At 47.0% G+C, this 26,132-nt stretch overlaps 1 protein-coding gene, 1 long non-coding RNA gene, 1 other non-coding gene and 1 pseudogene across 3 annotated transcripts; 3 read left to right on the plus strand and 1 right to left on the minus strand.

Annotated features, from left to right (window-relative positions):
* The first annotated feature begins 3,072 nt into the window (after positions 1–3,072).
* On the plus strand, positions 3,073–3,180 carry LOC132219403 (U6 spliceosomal RNA). The gene has a single exon (XR_009449420.1). It is a non-coding gene; the product is annotated as a U6 spliceosomal RNA (small nuclear RNA).
* A 6,705-nt stretch (positions 3,181–9,885) lies between these two features.
* Positions 9,886–10,295, plus strand: LOC132219320 (10 kDa heat shock protein, mitochondrial-like; annotated as a pseudogene).
* Positions 10,296–15,560: 5,265 nt separating this feature from the next.
* On the plus strand, positions 15,561–20,688 carry GIP (gastric inhibitory polypeptide). The gene is made up of 6 exons (XM_059670699.1): positions 15,561–15,647; positions 16,480–16,583; positions 17,795–17,941; positions 18,470–18,559; positions 19,264–19,365; positions 20,579–20,688. Exons 2-6 carry the CDS (start codon positions 16,510–16,512, stop codon positions 20,586–20,588), a joined length of 423 nt encoding a protein of 140 aa, XP_059526682.1. The 5' UTR covers positions 15,561–15,647; positions 16,480–16,509; the 3' UTR covers positions 20,589–20,688.
* Positions 16,926–26,044, minus strand: LOC132218865 (uncharacterized). The gene is made up of 3 exons (XR_009449298.1): positions 25,571–26,044; positions 19,311–19,536; positions 16,926–17,912 (listed from the first exon to the last, which is right to left on the minus strand). It is a non-coding gene; the product is annotated as an uncharacterized LOC132218865 (long non-coding RNA).
* Positions 26,045–26,132: the final 88 nt, after the last annotated feature.

Here is a 26,132-nt window from a genome sequence, read left to right on the forward strand (position 1 = left end):
TTCAAAAGGCTGACTTGTCTACATCAAGAATAGCAACCAACAAACAAGTGCTGGTGAGGATGTGGAGAAGAGGGGACCCTTGTGCATTGATTGTGGGGTTGCAAATTGGTGCTGCCACTATGGAAAACAGTACAGAGGTTCCTCAAAAAGTTATGAATAGAACTACCATGTGACCCAGCAACTTCACTTGTGGGTATCCATCTGAAGAAAACAAAAATAATTTGAAAAGATATATGCAGCCCCATGTTAACTGCAGCATGCTTTACAACAGCCAAGATATTAAAGCAATCTAGGTGTCCACCAACAGATGAATGCATAAGGAAACTGTGGCACGTATACAATGGAATATTACCAGCAATAAAGAACGAAATTTTGTCATTTACAACACTTCAACCAAGTGAGCTACCCGGCCAGGGCTGTAAGACATTTTATTCAGCCTTAAAAAGGAATGAAATTCTGATACTTGCTATGACATAGATGAATTTTGAAAACATTATGCAAGTGAAATAAGCCAAGCACAAAAGGGCAGATATTTAATTCCACTTATATGAGATACTAGAATAGTCAAATTCATAAGGACAGAGAGTAGAACAGAAGTTACCAGGGGTTGGCAGGAGGAGATAGGGTGGGGAGTTAGTGTTAGGATTTTAACTTGACGGGATAAGAAAGTTCTTCAGATGGATAGTGTCACAACAGTGTAAATATACTTACTGTCGCTAAATTTTACACTTAAAAATTGTTACCATTGTAAATTGTGTTATGCATATTTTACCATGATTTCAAAAAGTAAAAAAAAACAAAAACCTTTCAATATCTCAAAAGTAATAAACACATGTTAATTATCACTGTCAAGAAAAAACACAACCATATAAATGCTTAAAAACAGGGGACTCTTCCAGTAACTTTTAACATAGGCGCTTGGTAAAATATGACGTAGCCATGAAAATTGTATTAAAAAGGGTTTAGAAAAACTTGGAGTTTTTAAAAAAAAAAAAAGAAAAAGACAAAAGAACTTGGAGGAAATTTACAAAAAGGACACATCACAAAATTGAGTGTTTGTGCACATATAGTTCATATGATTGGAACTATCTTTTAAAAAGAACTACATGTGCATAAAAGACTAGAAAGGACCTTACAGAAACTCTTGTACATGAATACCCAGAAAGGTGTACAAGCATATTCAAAGCGGCACTGTTTATAAGACAAAACCTATAGCCCTGGCCGTAGCTCAGTTGGTTAGAGCACTGTCCCAAACACCAACCTTGAGGGTTCGGTCTCCAGTCAGGGCACATACAAGAATCAACCAACGAATGCATAAGTAAGTGGAACAACACATTGATGTTTGTCTAAAGTCAATAATTTTTTTTTTAATTTTCAATCCTCACCCAAAATTATGTTTTTATTGAGTTTTAGAAAGAGAGAGGAAGGGAGAGAGAGAAACATCAATGTGAAAAACACTGATCAGCTGCCTCCCTCACACGCCCCAACTGAACCTGCAACCTGGCTATGTGCCTTGACTGGGAATCGAATCAGCCACTTTTCAGTGTATGGGACGACACTCCAACTAACCAAGCCACACCGGCCAGGGCTTTTTAATCTTTAAAAAAGAAAGAAAATGATAAATAAAATTTCAGAATGTGGTTAATTCTGTAAAGTAGCACAGGGCACTTCAAAGGTATTAGGGATGGATGTTCTAGTTCTGAATCTGAGTGGTGGATACACAAGTATTTGTTGTATTATTCTTTTTTAAAAAATATATTTCTTTATTGACTTAAGAGAGGAAGGGAGAGGGAGGAAGAGATAGAAACATCAATGATGAGAGAGTCATTGATTGGCTGCCTTCTGCACGCCACCCACTGGGGACCAAGCCCGCAGCCCGGGCATGTGCCCTTGGCCAGAATCGAACCCGGGACCTTTCAGTCCGCAGGCCGACGCTCTATCCACTGCGCCAAACTGGCTAGGTTGTTGTATTATTCTTGAAACTTTACATGTACGACTTAATTATCTTTCTTAAGTATGAATATTTTATAATAAAATTAATTGAATTAAGTCTGGGAAAACTGTTAACAGTAACAGTTTTGAGAATATAGGTACATTTCTGTTTCTCTCCCCTTCCTCTCTATTTTCCCTCTCCTTATCTATTCCCCTCTCTCTTGACTCTGCTATATTCGCCAAGATTTCTAGACTGTCTATTATATTTTTATAACAAATGAATCATCGCAGGATACCTTCACAAGCTAATGGGGAATAGCTCTGGACCATCCTCTGTCCGAGATTTGATGCAGCCAGAAATTCTTCCATTAGCAACCAGGGTGGAGGGTTAACTGCCACACACCCTGATCAATCACGGATGTGGCCTGACTTTAGCCAAAGGACTGATTAATTATACATGTGTTCCTAACACACTGGGATGGGATGAGACGTGCTGAAACATGGGACCAGGATGGTCAACAGTAGGAAGGGAGTGCTTAGATTCACACCTTCCCAGGTTGTTCTGGATCTTGCAGACACATTCCTCCTTTGAACTCCCATGTTTGAGTCATTTTCGTTTTCTTTTGCATTCTCAGGTACCCTCTAAGAGTGAAGCCCATTTCCCCTTCATCAGTCTGGGAGTCTCTAGCTAGCTGTGGAATCGTCTTCCAACACATTGGAAAATACAGGGCAAGATCCATGTTGCTTTCTGGATCCTGCCCTGTGAGTGGTTTCCATTATTATGTGTGTGTTTTTTTAATCAGCGAAGATTTCCTTTATTATTTCTCCATGAGGCCAATGTTTTGAAAAATGTTGTCTATCAAAAAATTCCATTGTCAAGTAATAACAAATTGTTCTTGTATTGAGTAGCTAAGCAGAGCTCCTGCTCTGAACAAGTGGCAAGAAGTTATACTGGTCCCACCCACCAAAAGCAGAGGGATTGGAATTTGCCCAAGCAGCCTTGCCTGGAGCAAAAGGTCTGATTTGTGTTAGATGTGCAAACCGGTTGAAAATAGCTCATGGATACCATGGAACCCATTAGCCTTCCTGCCTTCCCTCTTAGAGTCCTGGGATGCTAAGAGTTTGAAAAACATTACTCAAGTGCTGTTTTTGGCAGCACATATACTAAAAATTGGAATGATACAGAGAAGATTAGCATGACTTCTGCACAAGGATGACATACTAATTCGAGAAGCGTTCCCTATTGACAGCGATGTAATGTACAACATAGGAAATACAGACAATAATATTGTGCCCTGGTCAGGCAGCCCAGTTGGTTAGAGCATCACCCGGGATACACCAAGCTTGTGGGTTCCATCGCTGGTCAAGGGCACATACAAGAATCAAGCAATGAATGCATAAATAAGTGGAACGACAAATCCATGTTTCTTTCTCTCATTCTCCCTTCCTCTCTCCCTCTAAAACAGCGGTTCTCAACCCCTTTGGCGGTTGAACAACCCTTTCACAGGGGTCGTCTAAGATCATCCTGCATATCAGATATTTACATGACAATTCATAACAGTAGCAACATTACAGTTATGAAGTAGCAACGAAAATAATTTTATGGTTGGGTCACAACATGAGGAACTGTATTTAAAGGGCCAGAAGGTTGAGAACCACTGCTCTAAAATCGATAAATTACATTTTTAAAAAATAATATTGTAATAACTATGTATGATGGCAGTTGGGTACTGGAAATATCAGGGCAAATACTTTGTAAAGTATATAATTGTCTAACCAGTATGCTATACACCTAAAACTAATAAAACATAATATTTACTATAAACTGTCATTGAAAACAATACTTTTTATTGATTTAAGAGGAAAGGAAGGGAGAGAGTGCGAGAAACATCGATTTGTTGTTCCAGTTATTTATGCATTCATTGATCGATTCTTGTATGTGCCCTGACAGGGGGTTGAACCCACAACCTTGGCTTATCCAAACAACACTCTAACAACTGAGCTACCCAGCCAGGGTGAAAAAAAAATTTTTTTAATCTAAAAAGAAATAAAAACATTACTCAAGACCAGCTTTCCCAGTTCTAGCGCGCTACGTAGAAGGAGAGCAGAAGATACAGAGAGAAAACATTGTAAATTGTAGGAAACACCCTGAGGTGGGTAGTATCATTGTTTCTACTTTATAGGTCAACTAATCCTAGATAGTGACAAGACTAGGATTCCACCCCAAACGTGCCTAAACCCCAAACCCATGCTCTTGCCTTTCTACCAATGGAGCATTTAAAAATCTGAATCCAACCCACACATATGTATCATAATTTATACAAAGGTGTAAAGACAACTCAATGGAAAAAGGATAATCTTTTTAACAAATGGTGCTAAAACAATTCGATATTCATATGCAAAAATAATTTTCCTGCCATACTACATTCTATCTACAAAAATTAACTCAATCATATGCCTAAATGTAACCAAACTAACTATAAAACCAAAGCCTATAAGACTTCTAGGATAAAACATCTGTGACCTTGGATTAGGCAAAAATATCTTAGATATGACCCCCCAAAATTTTTTTCATAAAAAACTGAATTCATACATTGAACTTCATAAAAAATGTTTCGTCCTCACCCAAGGGTAAGTTTTTATTACATTTTTATAGAGAGAGGGAGAGACAGAGAAACATCGATGTGAGAGAGAAATATCCATCTGTTGCCAACTAGGGATCGAACTTAAATCCGAACCTGAAACTTGGGTATGTGCCCTGACCGGGAATCCAACCCAAGACCTTTTCGTGTACAGCAGTGGTTCTCAACCTTCCTAATGCCGCGACGCTTTAATACAGTTCCTCATGTGGTGGTGACCCCCAACCATAAAATTATTTTCGTTGCTACTTCATAACTGTAATTTTGCTACTGTTATGAATCGTCATGTAAATATCTGATATGCAGGATTTTCATTGTTACAAATAGAACAGAATTAAAGCATAGTGATTAATCCCAAAAACAATATGTAATTATATATGCGTTTTCCGATGATCTTAGGTGACCCCTGTGAAAGGGTCATTCGACCCCCAAAGAGGTTGCGACCCACAGGTTGAGAACCGCTGGTGTAGAGGCTGCCGCTCCAACCAACCGAGCCACACCAGTCAGGGAAAACGTCATCAAAATTCTAAAAACTTGTTTTCCTCAAAAGATACTGTTAGGGAATAAAACAACACGTCACAGCCTGGGAGAAAGTATTTGTAAATCATGTATCTGATGAAGGACTTGTATCCAAAATCTCAAAACTCAATAACAAGAAAGCAAATACCACACCTCCCCCCACAAAGAGCAAAACATTTAAACAGATATTTCAATACAGAGGATATACGGACGGCAAAGAAGCCCATGAAACAATATTTGATATCATTAGTTATCAGATAAATGCAAATGAAAACCACAAGGAGATACCACTACGTACCTATTAGAATGGTTGAAACTGAAATAGACTGACCATACCCAGTTTGGGCAAGACTGTGGAGGAACTGGAACTTTTATACAGCTGGTGGGGATGTAAAATATTACCACCACTTCGGAAAAACAGTTTGGCAGTTTCTTAAAAAGTTAAACATACTCCAATCCTAAGTATTTACCCAAGAAAAAGAAAAGCATATGTCCGTATAGAAAGATGTCTCCACAAATGTTCATTGCAGCTTAATTTGTAATGCCCCCAAACTGGAAACTATCTAAATCCATCAACAGGTGAATGGATAAACAAACTGTAATGTATCCAGATGATGGAAGACTGCTACTCCGCAATAAAAGTGAACGCACTGTCGATCACGCTACAAATAAAATTGGATATCAAAATAAGTATACTGAATGAAAAAAGCCAGACACCTCCCCCCCAATAAAAAGAGTACATACTGTATGATTTCATTTATATGAAATTCTAAAGCATGCAAACTAATCTACAGCGACAGAAAGCAGAACAGATCAGTGGTTGGAAGGGGACTAAGTTGTGGGAGATAGGAGCTCTAGGAAACTTTTGAGGACGGAAGCTATGCTCATACCTTAGTTGTAGTAATGGTTTCATGGGAGAGCATAGGTCAAAACATCAAAATTGTACACTTTAGCCCTAACTGGTTTGGCTCAGTGGGTAGAGCGTCAGCCTGCGGACTGAAGGGTCCTGGGTTCGATTCCAGTCAGGGACGTGTACCTTGATTGCGGGCACATCGCCAGTGGGAGGTGTGCAGGAGCCAGCTGATCGATGTTTCTCTCTCATCGATGTTTCTAACTCTCTATCCCTCTCCCTTCCACTCTGTAAAAAAATCAATAAACTATTTTTAAAAAATTGTACACTTTAAGTTAAATGTGTGCTGTTAATTACTTGTCCGTTATATCTCAAAAATGCTGTTTCAAAAAAAAAAAAAAATCCCAATGCTGTGGAGGGAATGGTGAACTGGAAAATGACTGTTTTCCATCATCATAGGAAAGATGGGTTCAAGCAAGAATCATAAATGGTTGCTCACTAAATCTGAGAGTGGGGGAAGTCTGAGGAGGAAGAATGTATTTGCATTGTCTAAAAGTGTCTCCCTGCATATGACCTTTTAGTTATAGGAAGAAAAATAGTACCTAGACAGTGGGAACGTTCAACAAAACTTTGACAGGGGACCAAAATTATCATTAATGATGGGCAGGCAGACATCTTGCTCCTCCAGGTGGGGTGCCTTGTAAAGGACACGCCTTCATTTTTCTAGCATTCCGGCCAGGATGCATACCCTGAATCTAACTGGGAAGAAACATCAGACAAACCCAAACATTCGATAACATAACTGGTCTGTACTCTTAAAAATGTCAGTATTGCTCTAGCTGGTTGGCTCAGTGGGATAGAATGTCAGCCTGGGGACCAAAGAGTCCCGGGTTCGATTCTGGTCAGGGGCACATGCCCAGATTGTGGGCTCAATCCCCATTAGGGGGTGTGTAGGAGGCAGCCAATCAGTGATTCTCCCTTATCATTGATGTTTCCATCTCTCTCTCCCTCTCCCTTCCTCTCTGAAATCAATAAAAGTATATATTTTTTAAAAAGTCAGTATCATGAAAGACAAAGAAAGGCTGAGAAACTGAGGAAAGAAAATAAAGAGACATGACAATTAAATGCAGTACGCAATCCTGGACTGTATCTAATAATGGAGGGGAAATACCCAAAAGGACATTATTAGGACAATTGAAAAATAACTGTAATGTGTACTATAGGCTTTATATCAATGTTTCATTTTTAATATTTTATTGATTGATTTGAGAGCCAGAGAGAGAGAGAGAAAGAAACTTAGATTTGTCGTTCCACTTATTTATGCATTCATTGCATTCACTGGTTGACCCTTGTATGTGCCCTGACCCGGTATGGAACCCACAACCTTGGCATATCAGGACAATGCTCTAACCAACTGAGTTATTCAGTCAGGACTCAATGTTACATTTCTTGACTTTTATAATTGTACTTATTGTGGTTGTATAAATGAACATCTTTGTTCTGAGGAAATATACATGAAAATATTAAATGATAGAGACCCTTGGCCTGGTAGCTGAGCTGGTTAGAGCATAGTCCTGATATGCCAAGGTTTCAGGGTCGATCCCAGTCAGGGCACATACAGGGATCAACCAATGAATGCATAAATAAGTGGAAAGACAAATCGATGTTCTCTCTCTCTCTCTCTCTCTCTCTCTCTCTCTCTCTCTCTCTCTCTCTCTCTCTTCCTCTCTCTCTCAAACCAATAAATAAAACATTTAAAAAAGAAATGTGCCTGTCCAGCTGGCATGGCTTAGTGGTTGAGCATTGAACTATGAACCAAGAGATCACAGTTCGATTCCCAGTCAGGGCACATGCCTGGGTTGTGGGATTGTGGGCTAGATCCCCAAGGCAGGGTGTGCAGGAGGCAGCCGATTAATGATTCTCTCTCATCACCGAAGTTTCTATCTCTCGCTCTCCCTCTCCCTTCCTCTCTAAAATCAATTTAAAAAATGTATTTTTTTTAAAAAAAGAAGAAACATGCCCTAGCTGGTCTGGCTCAATAGATAGAGCATGTGCCTGAAGACTGAAGGGTTCCAGGTTCAATTCTGGTCAAGGGCACATGCCCAGATTGCGGGTTCGATCCCCAGTAGGGGGCATGCAGGAGGTAGCCACTCAACGGTTCTCTCTCATCATTGATGTTTCTCTCTCTCCTTCACCCTTCCTTTCTGAAATCAATAAAAAGATATATATTTTTTTTCTTTTTTTTCTTTTTCTGATATATATATTTTATTTATATGCTACTTTTATTTCTGCAAGGATACACTGAAACGTTGGATGATATTAGCTAATGACAAAATGTAGAAATGAGGCATCGGCTTCTCTAACCACAGCTACAAGAATATTAATATTATTGTCATTACATGTTCATTTTGATATCATCTCATTCTATTATGTAATATAACAATTAGAATACAGTAAGTAGGTGATCTGGCATCTCAGGTGGGCACTACATGGAAATCTGCCTGTGAGGACGGTGACAGTCCTCAGAATCACAAGAAACATTGGTGAGCCTCTTTAACAGATCAACAAAAGAGCAACAACTACTACGTCACAAGGGATTCAACTTGCCACTGTTTGGAAATGTCACATCCATGTCAATGACAGTCCCGATGCCTGCTCAGCTGCCCCTCTGGAGATTTATGGTTACTTCTATAGGAAGATTTCAAACTGCAGGAACATTCGAGGGGGCTAAAATGTTTCCATGCAAGTCTCCAAACCCTTAATCTATGTTGCTATTAATTAAACAAAATGTTATTAATTAAAAAACACACCCGACAGCTGGGTTGGTTTTGTTAAGCTTCCAGACGAGTTCACTGTGACGATATTCCTCTGAAACAGGCTCGTTCTCTCAGATCTGCCTACTTTCCACATCACCTGCATGTTCCATGCTTAAAAGTAGGAGCATTCAGAAAACACGGCACACGGGGAACTCAAATGTTAGTACGGGGGGAAAGGTCAGTTTAGAAACACAGCTAAGTTCAAATGTTAATTTTCTAGAAATTCGTATTAGACTATCAAAAGCACAAAAGAATAGAAGGAAGGTTTTGATGAGGAAGTTAAACCATGCATTTCGGTAAGTTCTTTTTTAAAAAAAGAAGAAACAGCCCTGGCTGGTTTGGCTCAGTGGATAGAGCGTCAGCCTGCGGACTGAAGGGTCCCAGGTTCGATTCCAGCCAAGGGCACATGCCTGGGTTGCGGGCTTTATCCCCAGTGGGGGATGTGCAGGAGGCAGCCAATCAATGATTCTCTCTCATCATTAATGTTTCTATCTCTCGTTCCCTCTCCCTTCCTCTCTGAAATCAATAAAGATATTTTTAAAAAAGAAAAGAAACATGATGTATGCAGTCTACTCTCAAATGTTGAGAAGATAGAAAATAGAATGATACAACATAGTGGCAAAATGTGAAAAGTTGTTGAATCTTGGGTATATTGGAGTTCTCTGTATTATTTTTGCAACTTTCCTGTAAGTTTTAAATTTTTTAAAATTGATTTTTAGAGAGAAAGAGATCAATTTGTTGTCCCATTTATTTATGCATTCATTGGTTGATTCTTGTATGTGCTTTGACCAGGGATGGGACCCACAATTTTAGCATACCAGGACAAGGCTCTACCCAGCTTTTCCGGGTGGGGCTAAATTATTTCAAAAGGGAAAGTTTAAAAAATCTCCAGGCTAATGACTCTGGGAATGGCACTGAGGCATTGGGATTTTAACCCTGACCAGTGTGGTGCAGTTGGTTGGAGCAAGGTTTTGGGTTTGATCCGCCATCAGGGAACATATAAGAATCAGTGAATGAATGCATGAGTGGAACGAACAACAAATCGATGTTTCTCTCTCTTTCTCTCTTCCCCTCTCTTTCTAAAATCAATCAATCAATAAACAAAATTTTAAAAAATAAAAAGCTTTCCATGAAGAATACGAACTGTGGCAGCCAAAGTCACATGTTTAGAAAGTTTCTTCCCCCATTTGAGGAGTAATAGTTGAAAGGAGCGCTGCGGAAACTAACCGAAGAGGCATTGTGCTTCCAGAAAAATCTCAAGGAAACGTATTGCAAGCAACAGTGGTAGCTGTTGGATCCAGCTTCAAAGGAAAGGGTGGAGAGATTCAACCAGTTAGTGTGAAAGTTGGAGATAAAGTTCTTCCAGAACATGGAGACACCAAAGTAGTTCTAGATGACAAGGATTATTTCTTATTAGAGATGCTGACATTCCTGGAAAGTATGCAGACTGAAATAAATCACTATTGAAATGGCATCACGGGAAGCTGCCCATCCCACTGAAGTTCTGAAATTTTTCATCATGTAAATAATTTCCATGTCTCTTTTTTTAAATTTATTTTTTAAATAAATCTTTATTGTTGAAAGTATCCATGTCTCTTTTATAATAAACTAATTCTATCCAAACCAATGGCATCCAGTGTCTTTTAAATTTTAGTCTCACTGTACTGATATAAATATTTCCAAATAAAAATATATAAACGTTCAAAATAAAAAAATTTCCATATAGGGTTGCCAGATTTGGCAAATAAGAGTACATGATGTTTTAATTTCGGATAACAACAATTTTGTTTTTCTTTTCTTTTTTTTCTTCTGTGTCATTCCCACCCCCCCTCCACCCCCATCGGATAAACAACAATTTTAAAACTTTTTTTAGTACAGTATATCCCATACAATATTTGCTGCCTCACCATCAGTTAGTCTCTCAGAATGCGAGAGACTGACATACTGACATCTGTACTCCGCTGGTATTTGTGGAAAACAGAGAAATTTCTGGCGTTATCTGTCTTCAGTATCTAAAATCATCTCCGTTCCCACTCTTGCAGAGAGAAAGACACCAAGATAAATAGATTTTAAGTGGCCAAGGTTATGACAATGAGAAGAAATGTGAAATGAATCTAGCATCTTCTATAATAATGACAACGACGGTCAACACTTTTTAGGGCAGATTGCACAGGGGTGGGCAAAGTAGGTTTACAGCTGTTCGTATGGAAAGAGACATGCAGGTTATGGTAATCACAACAGCCTTGTTAGCTCCGTGTTTCACGTACACCTCCGTTTGCCCACCGCTGCATATGCGGTAGCCAACCTCTAAGGTGGCTCCCAAGGACCTCCGCCTTCTGTGTAGTCGTGACCAATGACATAGAGCGGAAGTAACAGTACATATGTCACTTCTGGGTTTAGGCTTTAAAAGGCATTGAGGCTTTCGTCTTAGGTGCCTGCCCTTGCTGTGAGAAACCCCATGGTGAGCAGTCACGGGGAGTGAGCTCGGAAGATCTACAGCCCCGGACAAGTCTTCTGAGATTGCAGCTCAGCTGATAGCGGACTGCAACTTCCTGAGAGACCCTGAGCCAGAACCGCCCAGCTAAGCCACTCCCAGATTCCTGAGCCTCAGAAACTGAGATAATAGATGTTCCTTGTTTTTAACTAGTAACATCTGGAGTCATTTGTTACGCAGCAAAAGGTAACTAATGTATCAAGATATAATGTAATACAATGCAAGTTCCCCAGTCAGTGATTTGAGGCAGGAACCCATTTTACAGAAAGGCAAACTGAAGCACAGAAGAGTCGTTGCTCTAATCACCCTATTAGCAAGCATAGGTGGTTCTGAATCCCAAGCCCTTGCCCCTACTATGGCAGGAGCTGGGCTGAGATGGCCTGGCTTTATTATTCCCTCTTATTTAACCCTCCCGAGAGTGAGGCGGAGATCATTCCAGAGAAAACCAACAGCCAACACGTGCAGGATGCCTACAAGTTAACAAGACACTAACGTCGCACTTACCTGTGAGGTAGGCAGGGAAGAGTTCGTTTTCTTATGCCTAAGTTAGAGTTAGGCAAACTAAGGCTCAGAGGGAGTAAGGGCTTTGACCAAAGTTGAACTAACTCAGGAGTGGGGGGAGGGTGGCGTTTAGGCTTGAATCTTCCTCATCTCTTTCCAACCAATCAGGCTACTCCTGAACCTAATTAATGGGGGTGGGGGGTATGTTTTCTGAAGCTGCAGAAGGACCTCCCCACACCCATTCCAGGAGTGTGTGTGTGTGTGTGTGTGTGTGTGTGTGTGTGTGTGTTGTGTGTGTGTTCGTTCGGCCAGAAAGGGGGTATTCATTGGGGACCCTGGAAACTGCTCCATCCGTTCCATGCAAGGAAAAGGCAAGGAAAGCCCTCCCTCTCACCACCCTCTCCCTTTCTGTAAGATGCGCTCCCCTCCCCCTCCTCCCTTCCCCCCTCCCCCCAGGACAGAGAGGGCTCAGGAATGCTGCCCGCTCTGGGAGTCCCAGCCCTTTGGTCTTTTATCCTAAATGCATCACCAATTCTTTCCCTCCCAGCAAGTCAAGTAAGAACCTTTTGGCCACCCCTCCCAGTTCTAACTCTTCACTGGGGCTCTCCTCCCATGGATTAAGCTGCAACTACTAACAGCTGAGCTCTTTTCTTGACAAAAGCAAACAAAATCGCCTTTGAAAACAGCAAGAGGGGTTGGAGTTAGAGCTGAGAGGGGACTTCCAAACGGATCCCTTGTAGCAGATGGTCAAGAGAAACTGTGGGTGGTCTACTCTTTCTTGAAGATCCCGCTGGGAAGTATCTCTACCTGAGCAGCACTGGGGCTGGGGCTGGGGCTGGCAAGAATGTTTGGGACCATGACTGTTTGTGATGCGACCGAGGCGGAATCTACCGTCGTTCCTCTGAGAATCAGGTAGACCAGATGACTTGACAAAGTTTGCGAGGGTTCCTGTCACCTCTTGTCTCCTCTGAAAGAGAACAACTCTGCCACCTGTTTTAAGAGAGATCAGAGGAGGGTGGCTGCCTTCTGAGTCAGTCAGGGAGCCTGAAGACCAACCGGACTTCAAAAGCAGAGTCCACGCAGGAGGCTGTGGCCAGTGTGTGAGTCAGCGCGGCCGGCTGCAGGGGGGGCTGGAATGTCTGCGGTGGTCTGGGGGGGGGGGGGGGCAGTGACTCACCACCTGGAGCTGGAAGTCAGTAAACCCCCAGGCTCTCCTGCCGTTCCAGTTCTCATTCCTGGGGCTTCAACCAAGAAGCCAGAGGGTATGAGAAGCAGGACCCTGGGTTCTCTTGCAACAGTCCTGCCATCACCCCTTCCTGCACACATTCCTCACTCCGGGAACTCCTTGGGCAGCCCCACCCCCACCCCCAACTCACTCCAACTGTCTGGGCCCCCTCAGCCTTCCTATCTGGGCGTTGGGCTGGTTGGAGGGGGTCCTCTCTGACCCCTCACATCTTGAAAATAGACTGGGGCTCTGCCACCTCCTGGGCTTCCCCTCCCCACCCCGCCCACACTGCACTGAATTCTGCACACCCGGGCCCCAGGGCGCGTCTCTCACTGTGGCATGAATGGACTGGCCAAGTTGCCAGTGGGGTTTATTGAACGAATTTGATCAAGTCCAGAAGGCCCTTTTCATCCCCAGAAACTTGTCAAGGCTGCATTTGCCATTCCCTGGCCTCCCATATGCCCTGGGGGTGGGGGGGGGAGCTCCCCTGGGAGTTTGGCATTTTCTCTGATCTCCTCCCCAGGTCCTCCCCACATCCCTCTCCCCGCAAGGGCCCGGGCCACATTCTCCCTAGTCTGTCCACCGCACTGCATGGCATGAGAGCCAGAGATCAAAGAAGACAGGGAGGGGGGCTGTAGAAAGGTCTCCTCCAAGAGGAGGTAGGTGGGGACTGAAAGCACAACTGGGCCCTGGTCACTGTGGCTCTGTCAGTTGGAGCGTCATTCCCTGATCCGACGGGTTACAGGTTCGATCCCCCAGTTGGGACCCATATGGGAGGCAAACCAATCGATGCTTCTCTCTCACATTGATCTCTCTCTCTCTCTCTCTCTCTCTCTCTCTCTCTCTCTCTCTCCCTTCTCCTTTCCTCTTTCTAAAATCAATAAAAAGCATATCCTTGGGTAAGGATTAAAAAAAAAACACCACGCAACTGGCCTGAGCAGCTCACCCCCCAAAAACAAATCCACAGCAAATGAGGCGGGGCTTGCGGCTGCCAGAACCCATCACAGAACCTTCCTGACTCTGGTTTTGGCATCAAACTAGGAAGCGATGCCCACCCTTCTTGGCTATCCTCTGCCTCTGGGGTCTTGACACAAACCCATTCAGTGTGTTGTTCAACAGGAAGCAGGATCACAAGCAGCCCCCACATAACCTCTGGAGGCCGAGTCTGAATGGATGTCTCATCTCTGCCGGTTGGTCGGTTGGTCGCTGGGAGATGGGGTTGGGAGAGCTTGCCCAGAGTGCAGTTCCTCTCGGTGGTGGGAGATGGGTGGTGGGCGGGCAAGGTTTCTAGGAAGCAGAGGTGAGTGGCCCTCCTGGCCCAGTTACCTCTCATCCCACACAAGCACTTAACCTCACGCTGAAGCTGCCCCAGGCAGGGGCGTTCACCTGGAAAGAAAGTGGCCTTTACGAGGCCCTGGGGCTACCAGGCGGGGGGGGGGTGGCTCAGTGGTGATGGCTCCCAGTACCCACGGCAAGTGGAGAAGGGAGAGCCAGGAAAGAAGGCTTTGGGGACCTACCCAAAATGCAGTCTGAGTTCTGGGCTTCTAGGCTGAGCCCCTGTGGACAGAGCCATGCGCCAAGGACTTGGAGAGAGGCAGAGGGAGCACCCCAGTGAGTCTTCGGTCTGAGGGGCAGACCCAGCCTCAGCCTCAGGATGCCTCTGGAGGACCGAGCAGGTGCAGCCCCTGCGCACACACCTGGTTCACACCCCTGCGCTCAGAGAGCCCCCTGTCTGTCAGGGAGACCAGCCCCAGGCCTGGAGAGCCCTCCCGTCTGAAGGATCGGCTCAGCATGGCCTCAGGGTCCCCAGTCTGACGGCAGAGACAGGACCACAGACTTCTCTTGGATAGGAGATAGGGCATTTGAAGAGACAGGATTAGATTTCAAAAACCTTTATAGATAATAGAGTTGTAGCTGCTCCATCTCCCTCTAAGTTCCCACGGGTAAGTGGGCCTCCTTCGCTGCTCTCCCCTGCCCCCAAGAAGAAAGCCAGCTTGAGTGTAAGTGCTCAGCTCCCCCAGCTCCACCAGGGAACCTCCATCCTTCCCATTCCCTCCGTCCACCGCCCTGATGTCCCAGCTGGGACACCCTCCTATGTATTATATCGCAACAGGGACACCGCCACATGGCCAACGCTGTAGGCCACCAGCCAGAGCTGGGGTTCAAATGGCTGCACCCCACCCTCTCCCACCAGAAGTAGCCTATTGCCTTTGAGAGTGTCTTCCTTCCCCAGCTAGTGCCACCCTCCCCAAGTCTGCCCTCCCTGAGGGCACCCTTTCTGAGGACACCAGCAAAAGAAATGGAGGGATGGGGGGTAGAAGAATGCTGGGCCCTGGGCCCAAAAGAGGGGAGGGGGAAGTACAAAGGGGGCACTTAAGGCACCCTGCCCGTGGGCAGGCTCCAGACAGCGCTGGATATACCCAAATGTTAATCACCAATTAGCACAGTTCAGGTGGAAAGGGAAACTTTATTGCGTGTAAAATGGACTTAATGTGGCAGGAGCTGTGGGCTTAATTTCTTGAGATAAGATGCTTTTAGGCTAATCAGAGGGTCTGCGGGGCCTGGATATAAAGGAGGCAGGGCAGGCAGAAGTCACTGAGGCAGGCTCCGCAGGGCCAGAAGCAAGAGGAAGAGACCCGCTGCCCTTCTGGGAGCCTGGAAAGGACAACTGGTAAGAGCAGCTGGGACAGGGGCGCTGGAGGGAGGTGGCCCTGGGACCCCGAGGGGATCAGCACCCTGGCACCCCGTTGCTTTTCCTCCCCATAGGAAATAAGTCGGGGGTGCGGATGGCCCTTTAAGCCCCAGGTGACGAAGGCAGGGAGGCGAGGTCTTGCAGCCGCACATGTCTAGCCTCGCTTTGGTTTTTAGGGCCTGGGAGGAAGGTGACTTACTGTTCTTCCTGTACTGATGACACCCCCCTCCCCCCCGCCCCCAATGAAGCCGGGGGCCAGGCCTGGGTAGAGTGGTCAGACCTCAGAAAGAACTTCCCTGGGCGGAGAGTGAAGTCGGAGAAGGCAGAAGGGGATGGCTCCTCGTGTGGTTTTCACTTCGGGCGAGAGGGCTGTGATGATTTAGGTGACAAGACAGTTTGAGAGCCGGGAGGCTGGCTGGTATGAACTCTGGAGGGCTCCGAGGGGAGAATCCTGCCAAACCACATGCCTATGATGTCTAGCCACTGAGCCGGGAAGGGGGGCTGTCCAGGCACACAGGTCCTGCTGCTTTCTCCTGCCTGGAGCACCCCCACCCCCCGCCCCTCAGACTCCACTTAAACACAAAACAAAAAGAAGGCTCACCTCTCGGCCAGACTCCTTGTTCCTTCTAGTTACTACCTGTACTGCCCATGCCCTCCCCACCCTCCCTAAGATCCTGCTCCGGCCTCTTAGAAAAACTCCAAACCACTGGACTCAGTGCCCCCCAGCTTTCAGCACCCCCACGGCTCTGAGGCATGCTGGCTGCTCCCTCACACCGCGCTTCCCCCTCATCCTGCGCCTGCTCTCTCTTAGCTCAGGAATAACCCTTGGAAGACGGTGGCCATGAAGATCTCTCTGCTGCTGGTGTCCCTGCTCCTGGCAGTGGTGCTAGGAGACAAGGAAGAGAGTCATTCCAGGTGGGGAGAGGCGGGAGGGGCCCGCTGCTGAGGAGCGGGCTGGGGGAGGACAGGGCTCTGGTCTGGGCGGCGTGAGAAAGGAAGGAATCCTGGGCCAAGAGGAAAGAAGCTCCAGGGGAAAACCTGCCACCAGCCGCCTGAGTGCAGAGCGAGGGCAGAAGCAGAGAGTATTTCTCCGGAGCTACTGGTTAGGCCCCTGGAAGGCCTTCTCAGTGGCTGAGCATCTGACGCAGACGACATCTCCCTTAACCATTCATTCAGGCGAGCCTTGGCTCACGTAACTTGATAAAGGACCTACCTGCCCCGACCCCCCCCCCGCACCCCCCCACCCCCCGTGTACAGGTGCAGGAGATATATGTGCAGAGTGGTCCACAAAGTCCTCCCGCCCTCACGGCGCACAGGGCCAAAGGGAAAACAGACAAAGAACCACCGAGGCGAGCTGCAAACTGTCGTGAGTTCTGTGAGGAAAAGCAGAGAGTGCGAGGCATGAGCACAGCGGGGGGCTCTGTGTTTTGGGGACCAAGAGAGACCTATCTCAGGAAAGAGTTGGGCGTTCTTGGGTGCAAGGACAGCTCCATGCTCACGGAAATCCAGTGATGTAAATCTGAGGCACGGCTGTCAGAGACATGTACCAGGAGAGACGTCACGCAGAAGCTATGAACGCAGGCCTGGGCCCAGACCGCCTGGGGCGGACCCTGGATCTGCCGCCTATGCTCTCTGCTCCCTGGTGTCCTCATTCACAAAAAGGGGGTATGGCTAGCGTCTGCCTGCTAGGGGTGTTGTGAGGACTGAATGAGAGTATGTATTAAAGGGCTATTCGAGGCCCTGCCTCATGCATAAGAGCTCACTACTATCAGTAGTGACTGGGAACCAAAGGCCTAAACCAGGTGTGGCCAGGGCGAGAGGAGTCAAGGGAGGCACTGGGAGCCAGTCCTTGGGGATCAGGGGCCCTCTGATCCCTCTTCGCCCAGAAGCCAGAGCCACACACACTAACGAAGCAGGAAGCGGGCCTTTCAGCTGGAAATAAAGTCCAAGGGGCTCAACGCAGAGCCAAGAGGGTGTCTCCACAGAAACGGACTCCCCGGAAATGGGCTGGTTCATTTTTACATGTTGGCCTCCTGTCAGCGACAGTCATGTATGCCGGGATGGTGAACCCCCTCAACCCTGCCCCTTCACGGCACCCTGGTTTCTCTCCCCTCCCTGCCCCTCAGAGTCCACGCGAAGGTCAGAGGCTCTACACCTCGAGGCCGCAGGTATGCCGAGGGGACTTTCATCAGTGACTACAGTATCGCCATGGACAAGATCCGCCAACAAGACTTTGTGGACTGGCTGCTGGCACAGAGGGGGAAGAAGAATGAGTGAGTCATCGCGCAGGCCCTCCTGTCCCAGCCTCCGGCTCCCTTCCTGCATTCAGACCAGGCGCCATCGTGGCCCCACAGGGCCCTGCGATGCACAACTCCAGGTGGCGCCTCTCACTGAGGCGACGATAGGGAGCTGGACCGCGTGGCCGCCCTGCTTTGGGCAGCGGTCCAGTGTGGGGGCAGGACCAGGGCAACTTCGCAATCCTTTTCTCCTGAGGGGAAGGGTCGGTGAAGACGTGTGGGGCTCACCGAGGATTCCCAGGAGGCCGGGGATGAAGGCAGGGGAAGCTGAGCCGCTGCCAATGACTTTTTGGGGGTGGCCTCTTCAGACTTTGGAAATAGAATAAACTGTCCTCGTCCTACTTCCTTCTCTTTGCCAAATCTCTCCCTGCCCTTGCTGTTTGGTCAGCCTGGTAGGTTCTGGAAAGCTGTTCACCAGCAGCTGAAGACAAGCGGTCAGGAGGTTGAGGGAAGAAAGGGGTACCCTCTGTTCTGCCACCCACTCCCTAATCCTTATCTTACCAGCTGGAAACACAACATCACTCAGAGGGAGGCCCAGGCCCTAGAGCTGGCCCATCAATCTAACAGGAAGAAGGCGGCCAGGGAGCAGCAGGGGTGAGTCAGCCCACAGGGGAAGGAGGGTGTGGGGCCTCCTGACCCACCCCCACCTCATTGTTCCCTCTCCCAGGCTCCAGAGCAGGGCCAGGCCCCAGATAAGCAGCCCCTTCCACTCCGAGTTCAAAGAGGGGTCTTCGCTGAACTCTTGGAGGTCAGCCTGAGCTTAAGGGAGAAGCCTGGGTGGAATGGGGGCGGGGTGCCTGGGAGGGGTGTGGGGGCCGGGGTTTCTAAGATTGATGACTTAGTGTGCAGGAGAGGGGCAGCGAAAGAGACCTCAGGAACCGGCTTCCCCACTTCTCCCTGCCACACACCAGGAAGCACGTTTGTAGAACTGGGACCATCCTGTCCCACGGCCAGTCCCCTAAAGTCAGTTACCCCCCGCTGAGGAAGCTGAGGAATCTGTGGCACAGATCCTTATGAAGAGCCAATGTCCCCCGAATAATCTCTTGGGGGTTCGGACTGCATTCTGGGATACCTGTAGAGGTGGAGGGTGGGATGGCGCCCACCAGAATTCCGTTGGGCTTTGCCTGTATTGAAGATTGGCAGGCAGATTGGGTTGGAGTTTTAAAAGCTGAGGTAACCCAGAGGCAGCTGTGTTGACTCCCTCCCCCACCCCCTCCCTTGGAGTCCCCTGTCCCGTGTTTACTCTCTTTGGGTGGGGCCAGGCTAAGGCAGCCTGCCTGAGGCTGTCTCCTTTGCAGCTCCCTACCCATGAAGCCCGGTGATGAAGATCTGCTGAAGGACTTACTGATTCAAGAGCTGCTGGCCTGGATGGTGGATCACACGGAGCTCTGCAGGCTCAGGTGGCAGAGATGGGAGGCTTTGGGAGTCTTGCGTACTGGTTGTAAGCTTGAGTACTGGGGTCCGACACAGGTTCAAATCTTCATCCCAACATATGCTGGCCAATTCTCAGACTCTCTGAACTTCGTTGTTTTCATGAAAATCGGGACTATTTAAACCACTTCATGGGGCTGCTGTGGGTTTAAATAAGAGAACGTAAGGGAAAAGTTGAGAGCAACCTCTGTAGGTAGTAAGAGTTCAGTGACGGTGGCAGCTATTGTTACTGCTTGCCCTCCTTTCTCAACCTCCTCCAAGTGAGATGCTGCTCTCCCCTCCCCTGCCCACCCCAGCTGACCTGCCCATCCTACCCTCCGCTCTCCCTCTGTACCCTTGTGCCCTGGCACCTTCCCAGTGATGGGGCCCCTATAGTGGGAGGCATGGTGCCCTTCTCCGTAGCTGCTGCTGGTCTCAGTGGTCCTTGCATCCGTATCACTATTAGGAAGTCCCTCAACCTATTATGTCCTAGAAGAAAGGGACAGCTGAACACCATGGAGAGACCCATCCACCTAAAGCAGTGATGGCGAACCTTTTGAGCTCGGCGTGTCAGCATTTTGAAAAACCCTAACTTAACTCTGGTGCCGTGTCACATATAGAAATTTTTTGATCTTTGCAACCATAGTAAAACAAAGACTTATATTTTTGATATTTATTTTATCTATTTAAATGCCATTTAACAAAGAAAAATCAACCAAAAAAATGAGTTCTCGTGTCACCTCTGACACGCGTGTCATAGGTTCGCCATCACTGACCTAAAGGGTGAGACAGGACACTCATTCCAAGTGCAGACACGCAGGCACAGAAACCAAAGGACATTTAGACCCGCGGTCGCCAACCTTTCGGACCTCGTGGACCACTGTCCACTGGCTGGTGACCGCTGGTTCGGACTTCCATGCTGGGGGGCGAGGGAAGGACTGAGGGGACAAATGCGGGAGGACTCCCTTAGGAGGATAAGGGGGAGAGGAATGTGACCGCAGCGATAGAGAAGGGGGGGGAGAACATGTCCGTGGGGCGGTGGGCAACAGGCTCCGTGCTTTCTGAACCATTTTGATTATTTATAATCAAAAAGGTACTTGGGAGGGAGGAGCAGTTGAACTATGGCTGGGTGCCAGGATAAATTTACTCTGCTGACTCCAAGCTGATAACCACCCTCCTCCCCACCCTCTCTACTCTCCACAGGTTTCAGTGACTCTGACTAAACCCAGCTCAGGACTGGACTCTGCCCCTCACTGACTCAGCTCCTGGGTACCCTAGACGAGCCAAACCAGTAACGTTTAAGCTGAAATAAATCTCTGTGCCCGTTGTCAAAATATATTCAAATGTCTACTGAGCACTGACAGTGTGTGCTTGTCTGTGTGCCGTGTACCACCCAAGAAAAAGAAGCTATGGCTCTGACCCACCTGTTAATTCATCTATTTATTCTACAAACACTTATGGGAAACTTAACATTAGCAGGGTTGTGCTCAACAAGGGTCTATCTACAGCAGGGGTCCTCAAACTATGGCCCGCGGGCCACATGCAAATACAAACATTGTATTTGTTCCCGTTTTGGTTTTTTACTTCAAAATAAGATATGTGCAGTGTGCATAGGAATTTGTTCATAGTTTTTTTTTTGTTTTTTTTTAAAGAAAACACTTTTTTATTTTTTTTTAAATATATTTTTATTGATTTTTTACAGAGAGGAAGGGAGAGAGACAGAGAGTTAGAAACATCGATGAGAGAGAACATCGATCAGCCGCCTCCTGCACATCTCCCACTGGGGATGTGCCCGCAACCCAGGTACATGCCCCCGACCGGAATCGAACCCGGGACCCTTCAGTCCGCAGGCCTACGCTCTATCCACTGAGCCAAACCGGTTTCGGCTGTTCATAGTTTTTTTTTAAACTATAGTCCGGCCCTCCAACGGTCTGAGGGACAGTGAACTGGCCCCCTGTTTAAAAAGTTTGAGGACCCCTGGTCTACAGCAATGAGGGCAACAGATACAGTCCTTGTCCCCGTGAGGGGTTTACAGTCTAGTGAGGAAGACAGACCTTAATCTTTAAACACACAAACACAACAATCACGTAGCATGCTAAGTTCTGTGAGGGTGAGGTTGCTAGGGGAGAGGACAGAGGAACCTTATCTAGGTGGAGTCAGGAGGGCCTCTTGGAGAAAATGACATTTAAGCTGAATAAGACAAGGATGGGTGGGGCCTTCATATTAGCCAGAGTTGTTAGTACAGCAACGTGGGCAATGGGAGGGAGAGGACAAGCAGGTCTCGGCAGGTGGGCGGAGGCAGGGCCTGAAGGACCACGTTAAAGCTTTTGGATTTCATCCTCAGTGCAGGGATAGGTCCGAGAAGCATTTTAAACAGGGTCAGGTCACAGAGGATCTATTCGCATCCCCCAAACGATCACACTGAGGAAAGTAAGAGTGATATTGAGATGAACAGGAGTGGAAGGGGAAGAGGAGGACCAGAAAAGAGGCTCTTGCAGGATTCCAGGTTTATACTAGGGTGGTGGTGGTGGTGGGGGCGGGGAGTGGGGGTGGCAAAACGGGCAAACTCAATTTACCCCAAAGTCAGTACCTTTATCTCCCGTGTTCAGAGCCTTCCCCACCTCAGCCTGCTGCCATCTCCACTGCCCTCCATCCACAGACATGATATACCTTCTCTCCCTCGCTTGGGTCACCTTTTCCTGGAATGTCCTCCTCGATCCAGTCATAGTTCAGTAGACCAGAGTCAAACACACCGAGATTCAAAGCACTTGCCAGCTCTGCGAGTTAGCAAGTTAGTTTCTCGCTCTGAAACTCAGTGTCCTGTCTGTAAAAAAAGATGAAAGAGTATCCACCCAAATAGGGTGAAAGTAAGTGTTAAGATCATGCCTGGCACAAAGTAAGTGGTCCGTAAAAGTTAACTTTTGTTATTGTTACTCACACACCTAAGCCTTAGTTTAAAGGGTATTAATTTAAATCAGGGAGTGGCGAGCTGGATGGCTAAAGGTCTGGGCCAGTAACGTAAATGAGCAAAGTGAGGAGGGTGTAAGACAGTGATGGCGAACCTATGACACGCGTGTCAGAGGTGACACGCGAACTCATTTTTTTGGTTGATTTTTCTTTGTTAAATGGCATTTAAATAGATAAAATACATATAAAAAATATAAGTCTTTGTTTTACTGTGGTTGCAAAGATCAAAAAATGTCTCTATGTGACACGGCACCAGAGTTAAGTTAGCGTTTTTCAAAATGCTGACACGCCGAGCTCAAAAGGTTTGCCATCACTGGTTAAGACAACAGCAAGGATGGGGATTGTGAAAATGGAAGAGACACGTTTGCCTAAAATCTTTCTGGTGCCAAACGAAACTCTTTTGAGAGCTGAATTTGCCTGAGCACTGCTAGTTTAGTTTGCTATCTCGCCCATATTTGGTTTCCGCTCCTCTATAAACTCCTGAGGTCCCAAGAATGTGTACCACCCAATTTAGAGCATGCCTTTGTTCGGAGGATGTATTTTAGTGGTTCTCCATGATAGTATTGATTGTCTTGGGGAGAAGTTTGGATCTATATTTCTGAATTCTTGGGTGTCTCTTGGAATCAGTACATCAGAAAGGGTTATTTTAAAATATTTTATGCAATGTTCTTGCTATGGGGCAGGCATTGTGCGCAGTCTCCTATAAACATTTTTTCAACGTTTTAAAATTTTTTATTCCTTTTAAAAAATTATTTATTTATTTACCTATTTTAGAGAGAGAGAAAAAGAGGGAGAGAGAGAAAAATCATTTTGTTGCTCTGCGTATTTATGCATTCATTGGTTGAGTCTTGTAAATACCCTGACCAGGGATCGAACTCACAACCTAGGCTGACACGAACCAACTGAGCTACTCAGTCAGGGCTGTAGTTTTTTTTATTATTATTATTTTGTTGTTGTTCAAATTTATAAACATCATTTTAAAAAGTCATGATGATCTCATTTAAAGCCTCATCACAACCCTTGAATACCATAATAGCTGCTAACCATGCACTACACTGCCTCCATGAGGCCGGGAATTAAAAGCCTACGCTACTAGCCACCTTGCCACAAGGCCAGTGAGTCACTTAAAGCAGGTGAGGGCGTCTGTCACAATCAGTATTCACGGTGTACTGTAGCCGAGTGCTTCTGAGAGCCACTGTTAAACTGTCAGGAATTTTGAGAGCAGGCTGTCAAACCACTGACAGCTTGAAACTGGCCCCGGTTAGAGGATTTGTACCATGGCAATCGGCAAATACTATATACATCAGAGCCTCCCTTCCCACTTGGAGAGGCTGTTACACACCAGCATTATTACTGGTCAGCATCCCTTCTCTAGAAGTATAAAGGAGAACACATGTGTACGAATAAGGGAATAAGCGTATCTGCTTGAGGATGGCAATGAGGTTTGTCAAGGGTCCATGTGCGTATCTAAAGGAGTGAATATGAATATGTGCATTTGAGGATATGAATAGTTAAATCTAAGGTCAAGGATGTGAGTGAGGGGTTGGTGTGTGCACCTTCAGGGGTCATACAGTGTGAGTCAAAAAGTGATGAATGAGTCTGGCTGATTTTTCTCAATGGTTAGGGTCCCGGTTGCAGGCTCCATCCCCTGCACATGCGGGAGGCAACCCATAGATGGTTTTCTCCCACATCCTTGTTTTCTCTCTCTCTCTCTCTCTCTCTCTCTCTCTCTCCCTCTCAGTCCTCCCCTCCCCTCTCTTAAAAAAAAAAATCAGCCGAAACCGGTTTGGCTCGGTGGATAGAGCATCGGCCTGCGGACTGAGGGGTCCCGGGTTCGATTCCGGTCAAGGGCATGTACCTGGGTTGCGGGCACATCCCCGGTGGGAGATGTGCAGGAGGCAGCTGATCGATGTTTCTAACTCTCTATCTCTCTCCCTTCCTCTCTGTAAAAAAATCAATAAAATATATTAAAAAAAATCAATGGAAAAAATATCCTCGGGTGAGAATTAAAAAAAAAAAAGTGATAACTGAAGCAGGTGTGTCTAGCTGGTGTCAATGGGTACCTAAAGGACCAAGTTTTTGTTAGGGAAATGAGTAGGAAAATGAGGATATGAGGTCAGTGTATCAGTTTGGGACTAGTGTGTTTTTCACAGAAAGGGGTGGGTAGGTATATTGGAGGTCAGTGTGTGTGTGTGTGGGTGGGGGCGGGTCTGAAAAAGCTAGTATCTGTTGAAGGGGACCAATATGTGTCTGAGAAAGGTTGTGTCTAAAGGGGCTTATGCTATCTAAGCTTCGTGTCTGAGGATGTGTATGAGAAGGAATCTGAAAGATAATTATGAAAGGCTGATGATTGTTTTAGCCCTGGTCCGTGCATCCGTTAAGACTGTATTCTGCTTCAAATAACAGAAAAACACAAAATAACAGTGGCTATAGCAAGATAGAAAATTATCTCTTTCTTGTAAACAGCCCAAGGCAGGCAGTCCGGGGCTGGTGTAACAACTCTGCCCCATGAAACCCGCAGGGACCCAGGCTCATAGGACCCACGGCCCCATCATCTCTTAAGGCTGCCAACGGCAACTAAACATCTTGCTACCCATCTCTGCGCCATCCTCTTATCCTTTTACTAGAAACCCCTCTAATGACATCATTCACTTCGGTTTCACCGGGATCTGACTCCCAGGCCAACTTATTTCTGCAGAGCTTCATACAGAAATAACAACTGGCCACCTCTCCTGTGATGGCCCGACGACCTCAACTTCTACATGTTCAAAACTACTCTTAATTATTGCCCCAACTTCATGCTGGGGACCCCCCTCTCCCCCTGTGGCACCGCCCCTGGCGCTCAAGCCAGAAAACTGAGCCTCCTGCTGACTTCCCCCACCCACTCTGGCCCCATCTTGTCAGTCTTACCATTTCACCTTCTTCCCATCTCCTGAATGTGTCCCATTCTCTCTCTACCTTTATGGCCACCATCTTAGTTCTGGGCCCCATCATTTCTGGTTTATTTGGCAGAAACAGACTTAAGTCTAGGTCACCACTACTTTTCCTAAGACAAAAATTTGATCTTCTTAACTCACTGACGTAAGAATCCTCCATATTAACTCCTTTGTTAGACTCAATAATCACGGGGGGCGGGGGGGGGATCACGTACGGAGTTCCCTAAACACACGGGTGACTAACGCCCCTTTTACTAACTTTGCGGACTAACCATCACAGCTGATACTTAACTGATGCGCCGGGCATTGCACTACATGCTTTGCTAACACACTTTCTGAATTAATCTTCACAACAGCTTCACGAGTGGGTGTCATTTACACAACCGTGGGAACGGCAACACGAGAGAGAGAATTTGCTTGGAGGTCCTGGACCACATGCAATGGAAGTTAGCTACGGAGCCAGCAATCCGATTCCAGGGTCCAACTTCCTGACCGCCAGGCCTGCGCCGGCCAGAAGGCGTGTGCCTCCCACGGGCAAGCCCCGCTCGCCCAGAATGGACTCCGCTTTGTGCTCTGTCTGGAACCCGCGTTGCCCAGGAACCAAGGAGGCGGCCGGGGACATGGTGCCTGGGGTGGGCGTGGAGGAGCGGTCACGGGAAGAGGAGAGTGCGAGACGGCCCCGTGGGTGGGGAGCGCAGGCCGCACCAAGGCGGCCCGGGCCGGCACCCGGAGCCCGTGCCCTCCCCGCCGCCGCCAGCGTCGCGGACCTCGGCCGCCCGGGAAGAGCAGCGCCGGCCGGGGCGCTGGGAAGTCTGCGCCCGCGGAAGGAAGTCGGCGCGCAGCTTCCGGCGCGC

Source organism: Myotis daubentonii, chromosome 16 (genome assembly GCF_963259705.1).
Source record: "Myotis daubentonii chromosome 16, mMyoDau2.1, whole genome shotgun sequence".
Lineage (NCBI taxonomy): Eukaryota > Metazoa > Chordata > Mammalia > Chiroptera > Vespertilionidae > Myotis > Myotis daubentonii.

What these genes read in the sequence shown, in the direction of transcription:
- GIP (XM_059670699.1), top strand. Translation starts at nt 16,510, where the DNA reads ATGAAGATCTCTCTGCTGCTGGTGTCCCTGCTCCTGGCAGTGGTGCTA. An exon ending in CAGAGGGGGAAGAAGAATGA is followed by an intron (nt 17,942 to 18,469) that starts GTGAGTCATCGC and finishes TTATCTTACCAG; the next exon opens with CTGGAAACACAACATCACTC. An exon ending in GCGGCCAGGGAGCAGCAGGG is followed by an intron (nt 18,560 to 19,263) that starts GTGAGTCAGCCC and finishes TCTCCTTTGCAG; the next exon opens with CTCCCTACCCATGAAGCCCG.